The sequence below is a fragment of the Geotrypetes seraphini genome, chromosome 2, assembly GCF_902459505.1.
Source record: "Geotrypetes seraphini chromosome 2, aGeoSer1.1, whole genome shotgun sequence".
In the NCBI taxonomy this organism is placed as follows: Eukaryota; Metazoa; Chordata; class Amphibia; order Gymnophiona; family Dermophiidae; genus Geotrypetes; species Geotrypetes seraphini.
Genome location: NC_047085.1, coordinates 80,074,670 through 80,091,326, shown reverse-complemented (window position 1 = coordinate 80,091,326; position 16,657 = coordinate 80,074,670). Strand labels below are relative to the sequence as shown.

Sequence of the window (16,657 nt, the reverse complement as noted above, 5' to 3'; positions counted from 1 at the left end):
TCTGTCCCAGTATAGAAACAAGATGGCAGATATAGGACAAATAGTTCATCCAGTCTGCCCATCCGCAGTAACCATTATCTCTAAGAGATCCCATGTGCCTATCCCAAGATCTCTTGAATCTTTGTCTCCACCACCTCTTCTGGGAGATTGTTCCATGCATCTACCATCTTTTCTGTAAAGTATTTCCTTAGCTAACTCCTGAGCATATCACCTCTTAACTTCATCATATGCCCTCTCATTTCAGAGATTCCTTTCAAATGAAAGAGACTTGACTCATGTGCATTTACGCCACGTAGGTATTTAAACGTCTCTATCATATCTCCCCTCTCCTGCCATTACTCCATACTTTTTATATCTTTTTGAAGGTGCGGTCTCCAGAATTGCACACAATATTCTAAATGAGGTCTCACCAGAGTCTTATACAGGGGCATCAATATCTCCTTTTTCCTACTGGCCATACCTCTCCCTATGCACCCTAGCATCCTTGTAGCTTTCGCTGTCACCTTTTTAACCTGTTTGACTACCTTAAGATCATCACATACAATCATACCCAAGTCCCGCTCTTCTGTACTGTTTGCTTGGGTTTTTGCAGCCCAAATACATGACTTTGCATTTCTTAGCTGACAACTTTCAGATCATTCTTCAAGCTTCACAAGGTCTTTCTTCATGTTATTCACACCATCCATGGTGTCTACTCTATTGCAGATTTTGGTATTATCTGAAAAGAGGCAAATCTTACCCAACAGTCCTTCAGCAATATCGCTTATAAAAATGTTAAAAAGAACAGGCCCAAGAACAGAACCTTGAGGCACACCACTGGTAAATCCCTTTCCTCAGAGTGATCTCCATTGACCACTGTCACCTTCCACTCAACTAGTCCTGACCCAGCCCGTCACTTTGGGGCCCATTCTGAGGGCACTCAGTTTATTTATTAGACATCTGTGGAACACTGTCAAAGGCTTTGCTAAAATCTAAATACAGTGGTACCTCGGATTACGAGTGCACCAGTTTGCGAGTGTTTTGCAAGACGAGCAAAACATTTGCAAACTTGGTGCCTCGTAAACCGAGCTTGCCTCGCTGTACGAGCGCCCCCCCCCGCGACCCGGCATCCCCCCAGAGATCCGGCATCCCCCCCGTTCGTGTTGCCCCCCCTCCATCGCGATCCTACTTCCCCCCCCCCCGAGCATGTCAATGACACTTCCTTTACCCGACTTGGCACCAGTGCCGGTGCCCGAAGATCCTCCCTCTTCTGGCGCGGCCTGGGCTGGGCGGTGCGTCGGAGATCCTACCTCTCCTGGTCTCGGCTGGGCTGGACTGGTTTTGAGCATTTGCGCATGCTCAAGACCTTCTGGTCTCGCTCTCTCCGAGATTGAGAGCGAGACCAGAAGGCTTTGAGCATGCGCAAATGCTCAAAGCCAGTCCAGCCCAGACCAGACCAGAAGAGGGAGGATCTCCGACGCACCGCCCAGCCCAGGCCGCGCCAGAAGAGGGAGGATCTTCGGGCACCGGCACGGGTGCCAAGTCGGGTAAAGGAAGTGCCATTGATGTGCTCGGGGGGTGGGAAGTAGGATCGTGGTGGAGGGGGGCTACACGAGTGGGGGGAGGATGCCGGTTTACAGGGGGGGGAAGCCGGATTATGGGGAGGGGTTTGGAACAGCGTCAGATTCCTCAAGGGAGGGGGAGAATGGAGCAGCGCCTGTAGCCTCGGGGGGGGGGGAGGAGGTGGAACCAATCAAAGCAGTTTCCCTTACTTCCTATGGGGAAACTTGCTTTGATATACGAGTGTTTTGGTTTAAGAGCATGCTTCTGGAATGAATTATGCTCTTAAACCAAGGTACCACTGTATACCACATCTAGTGCACTTTTTATATCCAATTCTCTGGTCACCCAGTCAAAGAAATTGATCAGATTTGTCTTTCAAGACCTACCTCTAGTGAATCCATGTTGCCTAGGGTCCTGTAATCAAACAGGATTCCAGAAACTTCAACATTCTCTATTTTAAAAGTGTTTCCATTAATTTGCTTACCACAGAAGTCAGACTTACTGGTCTGTAATTCTCTACTTCTTCCTTACTTCCACTTTTGTGGAGCAGGACCACATCCACCCATCTCAAGTCCTCCGGTACCACTCCAGACTCTAGAGACTCATTGAAAAGGTCAGTCAGCGGAGCTATCAGAACTTCCCTAAGTTCCTTCAACACCATCTGACCCCATCGCTTTGCCTATATTTAATTTAGCTAGCTCCTCATGAACACAACCCTCTGAATATCGAACAGGGTCTACCACTTCTCCATCTCTATTCGCATTTGTCATCTTCAGTCCCGCTATTGGTGCTTCAGCCATGAACACAGAACAGAAATATTTGTTAAGCAATTTGGCCTTTTCTATCAGCTTCTACATATTTTTTCCCTTCACCTTTGATTCTCACAATGCCACTTGTGCTCTTATTCCTATCACTGATATATCTAAAAAATGTCTTTGTCTCCCTGTTTTACCATGTCAGCTATTTTTCTTCCATTTGTATCAATTGCTTTCCTGACTATTCGACCAGCCTCTCTTAACTTTTCCAGATATTTTTGCCTGTCTTCCTCTTTCTGCAATCTTTTGTAGCTTATGAAAGCTAACTTCTTCCTTACCTTCTCAGCTACTACTTTTGAGAACCAAAGTGGCCTTTTTTCCCTCTTACTTTTACTTACTTGCCTCACAAAAAGGTCTGTTGCCCTTATAATAACTCATTTCAGTTTTGCACACTGCATTTCTACTCCTTCCAGATGTTCCCAGCTCTTATCTTCTGTGGTTTTTGTCAGAAGTCAGTCATTCCTATCACATCACATCCCTATATTCATACTGAAATTTACTTTTTGTCACATTGAAACACCAGGGCTGTAGCTAGCTATGTGCAGCCAATGAGAGTGCAGAGGAAGCCAGGAACTGAAATGACACCTGTTCATTAGCTTCCTTTGCTGATGTTAGCAAAGTGGGTGGAGTGGGCGTGCAACATGAGCTGTTGGGAATGTGTCGCACAGTGCACATTTGCTGTTTGCAATGATCCTATTTTTGCTATCCATGTGGCTCACAAACCATGTACACTGACCCTTTAATTCTATAGAAAGTGCTGAAAATTGCACACCCAAATGTACCCGATTTACACATGCAATTTAATTGAATAACAAGCTAATTAACACCAAAAATGGTCTTTTTAATAAGTAATTATTGATGCTACTGTAATTAGTTTTGTGCATAAATTGTACATGTGAATTTAAAAAAGGGGGTGAGGAAATGGGCACGTCATCGGCAGATTGAGGGTGTTCTTTTAAGTTTCTTGTGTAGCTATACAATAAGAGAATCTGTGCCTAAATTTGGGCATGAGCATTTGTGCCATGTTTTTGTTGGTGCAAATAGTCATGCCTAAAGTTAGGTGAGGTTTCTGGGCATAAGTATTATTCTATAAATTGTGCCTAACTTTAAGTATGGTTTATACAATAGAATAGTACTTTTTTTCAGCACTGATTTTTTAGGCGGCATATATATAGGGTTACCAGACGTCTGGATTTCCCCGGACATGTCCTCCTTTTGAGGACATGTCCAGGGGTTCCGATAGCTTTTCAAAACCCGCACTTTGGCCAGTTTTTAAAAGAAATTGCGTCTGGAGGGGGCATCCGCGAATGCAACACGGTGGCATCCTGCATATGCACGGATGCACATGTCATTGCGTCTCATCCATGCATGTGTGGATGCCTTCATGCCCAACAAACAGGCATCGGGGGGGGGGGGGGGGGGGTGGGTCTGGGGGTGGAGCTGGGGTGTAACAGGGCGGGGATGGGTAGAAATGAGCGGGCCTGGGGGGGCGGGTCTAGGAGTCCGGATTTTACTGATGTAAAATCTGGTAACCCTATATATATAGAATTTACCCAAGTTGATGTCATCACGTCACATACGCACATGCATGGATGCCTTCTTGCCCAACAAACAGGCAGCGGGGGTGGGTCAGGGGGCAGAGCTGGGGTGTAACAGGGTGGCGATGCATGGAGCTGGGCGGGCCTAGGGACGTGTCTAGGGCCTAGGGACATAAAATCTGGTAACATACATATATAGAATTTACCCAAGTTACTTCCAGATGTTTGGGGCTGCAGGAGACAAATAGCTGCTGAGTATCAAGATTTGTTGAATATTTGCTATAGGAGATGGAGCAGAACTCAGTTAAAAATTCATATTAATGATGACCAAGAAATCCATCTATTTTTATAATGTGTAGTTACACCCACATTGATGCGTTTGTCTGCCAACTTCTATCATTAAACTATAAGCAGTTTATAACTTTAAACCACTTACAGTGCTTGGCACCTGATGGTAGTGTTACCACTGTTGACAAAAATGAATCTAATTTTGTATGGCTTTCATAGCTTAATCTGCTTGTGCTTTTCATAATAAAAACTCGGGTTGCTGCTGGCGGAAGCTGTCTAAATAATGTGTACACTATATAATGAATGGTACGATTTTCACATTTATTTCATTTCAGGCCTGCAGCAAGCTCAGTGATCAGAGTGAAGTCTGATATCAGCATTCACTGTGCGGACATCGTCAGAGTGAACGCTTCTTGCTGCTTCTGCAGATAAAAGATTGATAAGTTCAAGAACAAATGCACTGACAGCTTTAGTTTGACCTTCAGTACTGTTGAAAACAAGTGGGGAAACTATATTCCCCTTTTATGTGCTGTTTGTGCTATGAATGTGCTCCATGAAGATTGCCATTCCGGGATTGTGATCCTAAGTCTCACCTATTTTGAGTTTCTTCCCAGGGTGAGCTGCATTACCGCTATTGCCATGGTCTGAGGTGGTTATTATTATTATTATTATTATTATTGTTGTAATGGAGAATATCTTGAATTGGGATTTTCTTGACATTGTAAAATTGCTCATACATGAGCCATTGTTACCAAATATGGTACCAGAGGGAAATACAACATAACTCAGTCTATTGAGCAAGGTGAAAAGATGTATTTGCATCGGAGCATCTGATTTGTTATTTTTAATTTTCACTTAATCTGTTATATCCAGGTTTCCTAGTTAGGAAGGCACTGTTCTGCCACTGCTTTTCAGATGCCAGAGCAGCAGGGGTATTTTAGTCCAGCAGCCTGCAGAAAAAAACAGGAGAAGGAGTGAGCCTGGTGCAGAGGAGCAATGGTCTCTCTGCTCCCCAATCCTACCCCTTTTCTCGTGTTGCGCCTGGCAATTCTCTCACTCAGCTCCACAGTTCCACTTCCCTTTTGTCTATAAATTAAGCCCTGCTCAATGGTTTTAAAGAATGCTTTTAAAGTAGAAACCATGCTGTTAAAACAATTTATTAATAAAAAATTTTATTCCGCATATTCTGCAATTCTATGCGGAGTACAATAGAACATCCAAATAAAAAACACAAATTGCAGCCCTGAATTTTTTGGTGTTCTTTCCTAACTTTAATTCCTTCGGTAGGGCATTCCACCACATTGGGACCATTACCGAGAACATTCTTGCCCTGGGACCTGTGCTAAAACAACATGAGTTAGTGGTAAACTAACATCTTAATGGTAGCCCACCTTGATAACAATGCTCCTTACTGTGCCAAAACTCTTAGCCTAGATTGCAGATTTGTTACCCACTCCGCATAAAAGTTTTGGACACGATTTACTAAGGGTCATCTCTCATTCTGTTTCCATGGGAAAAGACTTGGGGCTCCTTTTACGAAGCTGCATGCCTAGGTTCCATTATAGAATACCAATACAGCCTGGTACTGTTGTGCCTAACATATAAGGGCTGGCACTTACACCAGCCATAGAACTGTGTATAAGTGTAAGCTATTAGATGTGGCAGCATTGGGCATAACTTACAATTTTCACATTTTACAAAGTACACATTTAAGACTATCACCCTCCCATGATCCACCCAAGTGTACACCCCCTTTACAAATATATGCTTGTACTACGCAAGATAGGTGCATATATACAGAACAATGTTTAGGTGGAATACCAGCATATAATTCACATATTTGTACATATGCGTGGGGTCTATGTTAGTATTATGCAAGTCCTGAACCCAAGCCAGTCTGGTTTTCAAGGTATCCACAAGAAATGTGCATACACTGCCTATATGGTAATTTAAATGCAAATCAAGTTAATATAACCGAACTAGATAAGTGCAAAGCAACCCCTATCACAAAACTTCTGGTTCTAGATATGGCACCCAAAATTGTGCATGCAAATTTGAGCACGTATCCAATTTGCACTTGCAATTGAGTAACAAGCTGATAACTAGCAATAATCGGGCACTAACAACCAATTTTGCAATTAATTGGCTCCTATTAGGATTTGTGCATGCATCTTACACGTTTCAAGTTTGTTTCAAGTTTATTAAAGTTTGTTATCCCGCCTTATCTGTAATCAAAGCAGCTTTACATAAAAAAATTTAAATACAGGGAACAAATAAACATCAAATACCTTTACATCAAAGAAACATCAAGAGACAAACTTTCTTGACTGACGTGGCTAACCAGAACGAAAGAAACTGGCACCTGAGGAAAGGGAAGAATTACAATCAATGACAGGAAAGAACAAAAGTAGGAAAAAACAAAAGGGTGGGGAAACTGAAAATTAAAACCCAATACTGGATACTGAAGAGTTTAAAACATCCTTAAAAGGATGGTTATACTGCAAAAGCATCTTTGAAAAGCATAGTTTTTAAGCTAGACTTAAAGTTATCTAAGGTAGTAATCTCGTGCAAATCTTTTAGTGTGCAGCTGAAAAGGGGCGTGGTCATAGAAGGGGCATGGGTGGGTCAGGGGCATTTTCTAAAGGTGCACACGGTGTTATAGAATTCAAGGGATCTGCGCCTAACTTATCTGTGAGGATTTACACCAGGCTTCAGTTGGTGTAAATCTTCACATCTGGGATCCCAGCATTATGTGCTATTCTATAAATGATGCTCAACTCAGAGTGCTGTTTATAGAATAGAGCTCAGGGTGCATTTTTTTTTCAGTGCTCAAATTTGGGTGCCATTTCCTGAATCTAGTCTGAAATGTATTTTCATATCTTCAAACATCTTTATCATGAATATCCAGATTACATTATATAATGTATAACAACCAATGATCTAATATTCTTTTTTAATCCATTGAATTAATACCATAGAACCAGATAGTTGTTCTTATATTCAAATGGTTGTTCTTATACCAGTTTATCTGTCCTGTTCTAAGGTGGAAAAAAGCATCAGATCTGGAGCATATATACCATCCGGTGTTAGTATCCAAATCTGTTTTCGCTCCTGATTTTAATCATCGGCCAAAACCATCATCTCACCTATTATCTTTTTTTTCATATATTATTCTTTTTTACTTTCTGTTTTCTCTTTAGACTTATTATCAGGAGAGTCAAACAATCAAATCACATTCGTTAGAAGCTTGTATCAAAATTCCTTTAAATAGTCACTTGTTTCTCCATAATATCTAATACTGGATTTTGTGGCACTTGATATACGAGAAAAACTGTTGAAGTAAAAAAAATGTTGAAATAGTTATACTTATCAGGAACGTTGTATTCACATTGGTAAATTAAAAGTGCTTCCAAACTTTTGTGCAGTCTCCAAACTTCTTAGCGTTAGCCGCCTCTATCTTCACCAATGCGGCCAGCGTTTTGCGGTTCAATCTTTCATCCCGCTGCTTCAGGGTTTATTCATGCTAAGAACGGTTTCTTTTTTAATTCAATAATAATAATAATAATAATAACTTTATTTTTGTATACCGCCATACCCCGAAGAGTTCTAGGTGGTTCACATTAGTTAGACAGAGATTACAAGTGGTTACATATCAAGTTGATCATAGCGTTGCAAACAGCAAGGAGAGAGTAGTTACAGAGATTACATATCAATTGATCGTAGAGTTGCGAACAGCAGGAGAGAAGTGGGGAGGAGGAGGAGGGGGACGGGGGGAAAGGCTGGAAGTTTGAATTAAAAAAGAAAGCTGTTCTTAACATGAATAAACCCTGATGCAACTATTTGGATATAAGAACAAGTATCTAGCTCTATGGTACTAATTCAATGGATTAAAAAAGAATATTAGTCAGTTTATATTGTTGGATCCATTGTGTGTGAATTGATTTATTTTGCTATAACCAATGATCTAAAAATCATATGATATAGGGAAATGACTGATAAATAAATCATTATATACTGTATTATCCTGTCTGAGAATTTAGGAGGAGATAGCCCCTCTACCTCAAGCCTATGTCAAACTGCATCTACTGTATACAAAATAAGTAACTGCATTTTCAAACCCTATTTCTATTTTTGTCATATTGAAGGAACCTTGTTTTCTGTCCCTCTCACATTCATCGGAGAATATTCTTTGATATTTCATTTTCAGAAGAAAGGCTAAATTACATTTGCACTTTTTTGTAACTTGTCATTTGCATTAACCCTGGAGGCTATGCATCATTTTATTTCACTTTAGCGTGGGTGAAATGATTTATTGACTGGCAGCAAAATATATATAGCTATAATCAAATTGTCAAATCTTGCCAGTCATAATTTTACTCATATATATTTTTCATACACTGTGTCTGGCTTATTCACTAAATATTTAACTCTTTGGCATGTATATTTATTTCAATCTTTTAAGCCCTGAGAAGCATCTCTCTTACGGGAAATGCTTCACCCAATAAGAACTTTCATGTAGCCGCAAGCTTCCTCATTGGCTTCAATTTTATTACATCATTTTTTAATTTTTTAAATATGCACTTATCTTAAACTGCCTATTATCGGCTCATTGCCAAACCCTATGCTGACATGCATGCTTCGCTATCTGCGTCAGGATTGGGTTTATTTGGTTTTCACCATAACTTCTTACTTGCTTCTGTTTCACAATATGGCGCTCACAGCATATTAAAAAAGAAGCCTGACAAAAATTAACAGTAAAACTACTGTGCCTCTGGATCTGATAAATTAATATTTAATGCTCATGCCATATGGGAAAATTAGTAATAATAGAATTATGTGTGACTAAATTAGGAGTCTTTAATTTTTTTTTATTTTCTTCTAATTGTTATATTCTCTTTATTCTGTAATTAAACATTTGAGAAATCTAGATTTTGCTACCTTGTACAGTATTTATAATGTAAAATGATAAATTTTCATGTTTAATAAATATGTTGATCTATCAGTCTGTGTAGAAAATCTTTGCACACACTAGGGGTAATTTCATACTTTCATTCTACTGGTAAAGCCTATTTTATTTGTGGAAAAGGGCTTTTATATAATTGCATGACTACATACGAGCATTAAAAAGTAGACATGGAAAGAATGTGCTTATTTTAATGCAATCTGAATTCACATGTTCACAGAGAATAATCTGAATGTGTTCCTTGTAGATTTAAGGGATGTGTTCTTATCTCAGAGCTGTCCATCTGCCCAATCTCACCCCACAGGCCCTGCCAACAGATTTTTCTCCTCTTTGCTGAAGAGATTTCACTTTAAAGACCACATACAGAATTCCCACTTTGCCACAAATATTTAGCTACCCTTTTACTAATGCTTAGTGCATGCTAACAGAATTAGTGAAGGCTAAATGCTAAGCAGCCCATAGGTAAAATGGGGTTCTTAGCATTTAGGGCTCCTTTTACTAAGGTGTGCTGGCATTTTTAGTGCACGCAGGATATTACCGCGTGCTATGTGGCTAGAACTAACACTAGCTCAATGTTGGCGTTAAGGTCTAGCGTGCACAGAAATTCAGCGCACGCTATTCCATGTGTTAATGCCCTAACGCAGCTCAGTAAAAGGAGCCCTTAGTCCATGCCAATTCCGTAAGCACATGTTAAGCTCTGGTAAAAGAGCCCCCAGAGATTTTTATGGGGTGTTCCAGCTAACTCTACTGATGACTACTGCAATCCAAATACTGTTTTAAGGTAATCTCTTGAGGTTGTACAGTATTACTCACACATCTTGAATCTCCTTTATCCTTTGTCTATGATCCCTTTCAGTCTGGGTTATCAATTTTTCAAGTAGTAAATACCTCTTCTCTTCAAACTGAACTTGATCTCTTGTAGGATATCATATTTCATCACGGTAAACTTTTATGGCCTTTCTCATTGGTGCTTCACCATCTTGGGCTTCATGCTTTGTTTTTTTTGTGTTTGCTTTTTAATCAAATGGGATGGTAGAGGATATAATGGGAACAAATCTTATGTAACACAAACTATGATAAAAGATTAAAAGAACTTCAACTGTACCTCACGAGTGTGTGGCGCAGTAGTTAGAGCTACAGCCTCAGAACCCTGAGATTGTGGGTTCAAATCCCTTGCTGCTCCTTATAACCCTGGGCAAGTCACTTAATCCTTACATTGCCCCAGGTACACTAGATAGAGTTTGAGGGGAAATATTATATAAGTGGAATATAGCATAAATAAACACTGTTACATGTTGGAAAGGCTTACTTTTCAACAATTGTGCAGAAGAAATGAGAGAAACAAAGAGAAAAGAATAGCTTTACTGTAGAAACCGTGGTACGTCTGGAGATCGATCCAAGATGGCGGATGGCCTCCCGGCTGTCTCTTTTTACTTCAAAATTTACTGCTTTTTGCTTCTTACTATGCCCCATACTAAGAGGAAAGGGGCCGTGAGGATATCTGGACCACTATCTCACTCTAGATATGCACTCAGAGCTACTAATCAGAAAAGGCTTCTCGACACTATGGAAACTAAGAACCATCAGAAAGTACTTCGACACAACATCATTCTGCTTACTAGTGCAATCCTCCATCTTAAACCTACTCAACTATTGCAATATTATTTATCTGGGGTCTCTCAAGAAAACCATTCAAAGACTCCGAATCATACAAAACTCAGCTGTGCGACTGATTTTCGGCTTAAAGAAATGGGATCACATAACCCCCTACTACCAAAAACTCCACTGGTTGCCCCTGGAGGCAAGAGTATTGTTCAAATTCGCCTGTCTCTGTTTCAAATCCATTCTCGGTTTGGCCCCTCTGTACCTGGTCTCCCACTTTAAACTAGACTGCTCCACCAGGCCTACACGCAGAATACGCATGTTTAGCCACCCTACAATAAAAACCTGCCGATACAAAAGATTCCTTGACAGAACGCTTGCCTTCCAAGCAAGTCTACAGAATGACTGGCTAAGCATCATCATCATGCACTCCTCATCCTACCTCAACTTCAGAAAACTAATTAAAACCAACCTGTTCAACCGATTTGTGACCAAGAATTCCTAAAGTCTTCACTGCTTATCCCACACTGTATGACCGCTCTTCCTATTGTAAATCGCCTCGACTTACTTTTTATTGTAAACCCCACTCCTACAATGTTACCTTACTCTGTACAAATATTCATGTACTCAAAGACTTCATTGTTTTTTCGCTGTATGTCCAGCTCTTCTTTATTGTAAACCGCCTCGAACTACTTTGGCTTTGGCGGTATATAAACAATAAATTATTATTATCTCAACCGGGGGCCCTTACCTTTTCACCAATGCAGCAAACATTTCAGCGTTTCTTAGAGCCACGGAACGCCGCTGACCCTTGGACTTCCCACTGGCGGCAGACCTCCGCGGTGGCTTCGAGTGAGGGAGCACTCGAGTCCTTGGATTTGAAGACATTCTTGTCACCGCCAACGAGCTCTGCACCGCTCTGTCCAGCGGGCGAGCAGAGCAATGACTCGTTCTCTGGAGGGGAGGAAGGAGTTGCTCCGGAGCAGGCAGCGGGTGGAGCTACACTCTCGGCTGGAGAGCAGGGGAGTAAGAACTCTGAGGGAGTTGAAGCCTCAGGAAGAACTCCTGCTAACACCCTGGATATCCTACTGGAGGCCATAAGGAGAATGGAAGAGAAGGTGGAGAAGACAGCTTCAGATGTTCAAGTACTGGTAACTAAAGTAGACTCTTTTACTTCAAATATTGAAAAAGTGAAACAAGAATGCTTAGAGAAGGTAGACTCTGAGACTATTCCTTTGAAAAATGCCATTACTAGTATAATTAGAGACCAGACTACTCTTTCACGCAAGATAGAAATGATTGAAAATTACAATTGACGTCTTAATTTAAGAGTACTGAATTGTCCAAAAATTCCATCTATGCTACTGATTGACATCTTTAAAAAATTTCTGGTGGAGAATTTGTCTTCTCCACCAGATAAATTGCCACCTATAAACAAGGCTTATTACTTATCAACACCAAAAAGAAATACTGGCTTGGAAGAAGTACTCATTTCTGAAAATGTATCACTTTATGGAAATTTACCAGTTGATATTGATTTACAAAATTTAAAAGCAGTTTTGGAAGATTCTTTCACGGATGTAAAGGACAGAGCTACATTAATTGTAAACTTTATATTTGAGCAAGATCTCAATTCAATCATGAGGTTATTCTTTAAAAAAATAGGTACACCTTTCTGTGGTCAACGTATATGGCTACACCATGATGTTACAAAACCAACACAAGAAAGGTGTAAGCTTTTTTTAGTAATGCGAAAAGACACAAAGAAGTTGGGGGCTACTTTTACTTTAGCTTATCCTTGTAAATGCATAATTAAATACATGGGTTTAAAATATGTTTTTTATGCACCTGATCATCTAAGATCCTTTTTGGACCTTAAGGGGTTAATCAGAGGTGGAGAGTCTAGCTCTAAAAAATAAAATCCGGGGGGGGGGGGGGGGGTAGACATATTAAGCCTTTTTCTTAATTTATAATTTATAATTTGTAATTTTTCTTTGATTATCTCCCTGTAACTGGATCGTTCTCCTAATTTGAGGTCTATGAAAGAGTTATAACCATCAAGAATTGGTTTTGTTTCTAACAATAATGTGAATATTTCTTATTTTGGCCTTTTTTACATAATGGATTATGACTCTATTGCTTTAACAAGTTGTATTACTTGTGAATAATATAATAAAAATAAAAAAAAGAATAGCCTTACTGAGTCAAACCAATGGTCCATCAAGCCCAGTAGTCCATTCTCAAGGTGGCCACTCCAGGTCCCTAGTACCTGACCAAAACCCAAGGAGTAGCAACATTCCATGCCACTACTTGTTGATGTCTTACATTAGCAAGTTGGAGGGAATCTCCAGAATGCGATTGAATAGAGTCTATAAAGTACATGAATTAGGAAACTGAGAACATATATATACAGAGTTTTTTTCGGACCAGTGATGATACGAGCAGCTTGGGGTACTGTTGAGTCCCGGTCACTCGTGGATGAGGCCCGTTTTTCTCCATTTTTTGATATCTTTTATTATTATTTTGATTTGCTGTCTGCTGATTAATGATTGAGTGTGAATGAGTTTTTCTGGTAAACTAACAACAGAACGTTTTTTGATTTCTTTGACATTTTTACGACTGTCTCCTTTTTCTTTTTTGAATTATACTCTCAACTAAAGCATCAGTTAGAAATCTATTATAAAAATGCATGCTACTAGGACTGGCAGTTTTGAAATTTAGTTACTCAATAAAACTAAATGAACTTGTTGAACAAAATGAAGAAATCGTGCCATCTTGTGGTCAGTTTGTACATTACAATTTTATGTTTCCTATGGATTGAATTTTCCCTTGAAAGGCTAGTAGTAATATTGAACATAAAGGGAGAAACAAAGAGGAAACCTGAGAACAGATAAAGCAGTTCAATATAGGCACAACCTTTGTATCAAAGATAGAAAATTGCCCTGCTTTATAAGGTACGTTTTATACCTTCATTTTTTTTTTACCATCATTTTTCTTGCATATCAGGATGTTCTTCCTAGATCTGAACTTACAACAACAATAATGATGATTTCCATTATCAAACACAATATTGCAATTCTATATACCAACAGTTTCTAGTCTAGGATTCATTCAAGATGAAATTATGAGATGGAAAACCACTGGTTCTGGCTCACTATTAGGTTGGATTAAAAAAGGGGAACTAGAAATTATATAAGTGATCAGTCTTTCCATACAGTTTTACAATGCTGTGACCAATTTTGAAAAAGGGAGATTTCAGACTGGTTCCAGATTTCTGACAACCTTGAAATTATCTCATTTAGAATATTGTGTACAATTCGGGAGTCCGCACCTTCAAAAAGATATAAAAAGGATGGAGTCGGTCCAGAGGAAGGCTACTAAAATGGTGTGTGGTCTTCATCATAAGGCATATGGGGAAAGACTTAAAGATCTCAATCTGTATACTTTGGAGGAAAGGTGGGCGAGGGGAGATATGATAGAGATGTAATGTAAATGCACATGAGTCGAGACTCTTTCATTTCAAAGGAAACTCCGCAATGAGAGGGCCTAGGATGAAGTTACGAAGTGATAGGCTCAGGAGTAATCTAAGGAAATACTTTTTTACAGAAAGGGTGGTAGATGCATGGAACAGTCTCCCAGAAGAGGTGGTGGAGACAGTCTCTGCAATTCAAAAGGGCCTGGGATAGGTACATGGGATCTCTGAGAGAGAGAAAGAGATAATGGTTACTGTGGATGGGCAGACTAGATGGGCCATTTGGCCTTTATCTGCCATCATGTTTCTATTTTTCTATGTAACTAAGGCCGGTAAATGAACTAAGGATGTAAATTAAAGAACTAAGGCTGATACTGGACAGACTTGCATGGTATGTGTCTCATATGTGGTGATTTGGTGCAGGATGGGCTAGGGAGGGCATCAATGGGAACTCCATTAACTTGGAACATGAGGATGTTACATGCCAGACTTAATGGTAGATATCCTGCAAACAGGATAGTTGGCTAGCCTGGAGTGAGCTTGGATGGCAACTCCAGCAGTTGGAACCTAGGACAATACCAGGTAGACTTTACAGTCTATGACCCAGAAATATCAAAGAAGTGACAAGTTAATTTAATCATGTATTTTTAATGGGTATAACTAATGGGCAGACTGGATGGACCGTATATAAGTAACAGTACCTATTTTGCATAGCAGAACTGTAACCTCATTACCATTCAATTGGTTTGTTCCAGGCTTTCTATGTGTAAAGCATATTAACAGAGAAACCAAAAAGAAAAAAAACAGCAACCATGCAGATCACCAAAATTGAGATGTGCTAAATGTTAGGCTGAAAGTAGGCATCTAAACATAACTTTAAGAACCTAAACTATATTTAAGCCTGCTCTAGACTCTCCTATCTTTAGGCCCTAAGTATAGCGCTGGATATCAGTCTGAGCATTTAACTTGGTTCCTTCAACTTGATCCTTTCCCATTTCCCTACACTGCCCTAATCTTAGATGCCTACATTTAGAAACTTGGTAAAAATATTTTTAGGGGCAAATTCTATAAAGGATGCCTAAAGGTTAGATGTCATTTAGGCATCCAGCTAAACACAATTCTATTATGCAATAGAGAATCGCTCTCAGCGATGCCCAGTGAATTTAAGCATATCTATATAATTAGGTGTCCTTTATAGAATTGCCTTTTAGGTATCACATAGATGTCCTGACAATGTCTATATCACGTTTTAGAATTATGATGTCATTAGAATGGCAATTTTGTACATTAAAATTTTATGCAGAATGCAGCCCCATTTTACAGAGGGGGGCTCCAGGCTGCTGGCCAGACTCTTCCTTCCCAAGAAACAACACTATTATATTTTAATTATTTATATAACCACTTATTTTCTAAGTGGTTTTTACATTCATATTTTAACATATTTCCCTTCTGTCCTGGTGGGCTCAAACTCTGAGGGGATTAAGTGACTTGCCCAGGGATACATGGAGTGGTGGAGGATTTGAACCCACAATCTCAGGGTAGTGAGGCTGCTGTAGCTCTAACCACTACACCAAACACTCCCAACCAGAGTTGCTTGGATTTACAACAGGCATGCCTCCTTCCCGCCAAATCTTACACTAGGCCATTCCTCACCTGCTAGCTCTCTAGGTGCCAGTTATATGATCCACCCCTCCACCTCATTAAACCACATGTCAATTCAAAAGCCAAGCTTGTATCCTCTTGATTCACAAGCAGTCATTTTTCTCTAGGATAAATATCAAACATGTACCTTCAACACTTGTCCAGTTCCTCTGCTGTTTCCCCGCAAAATTATTTTGGCCTCTGTGTTCTTCAAAGTACATGAAATATATATATATATATATATATATATATATATATATATATATATATATATATATATATATATATATATATACACACACTGTATATTGCATACCAAACCTTTTTTTGGTGTAAAGAGGACTCCTCTTTGATAATAATGGGAAAAAAGTGTTTAATAATGCATTACTCAATCAAAGCACATGAAAAAAAATATTGTATATTAAACCTCAATCCCAAACATTTAGATGGCAGATGGTCACTATGAAAAATAGGGGTACCTGACCATAATAGGGTAGATGGCCATATCTTGGGTAGATGACCATATCTTGGGTAGATGGCAATAGTGCCTGTAACCACTGAGCCACAGGGGCTTGCTTTTAGACAGGGGTTCCTAACATGTGAGATGATACCTTTGGAGATCATAGTCATCTCAGGGTAGAAATAAGTTTCCCTATGTACTCTGGAAAAACAGAGTGCAAATTGTCCACAACCCATACTCTTTTATAAGACCAAAAAGAAGCTGTTAAAGTACTGGGGGGGAGGGGTGGATTTTAACCCAGGACCTATAAAAGATGGAAGAAATGCCTTTAACCCA

The 16,657-nt window shown here is 39.7% G+C and overlaps 1 protein-coding gene across 1 annotated transcript in view; it reads left to right on the top strand.

Annotated features, from left to right (window-relative positions):
- SLC26A7 (solute carrier family 26 member 7) overlaps nt 1–9,185 on the top strand; it is a 178,562-nt gene extending 169,377 nt beyond the window's left edge. The window contains exon 18 of the mRNA XM_033933334.1: nt 4,519–9,185. Coding sequence (XP_033789225.1) covers nt 4,519–4,554 — 36 coding nt within the window. The 3' untranslated portion in view covers nt 4,555–9,185. The remainder of the gene's footprint in view (nt 1–4,518) is intronic.
- Nucleotides 9,186–16,657: the final 7,472 nt, after the last annotated feature.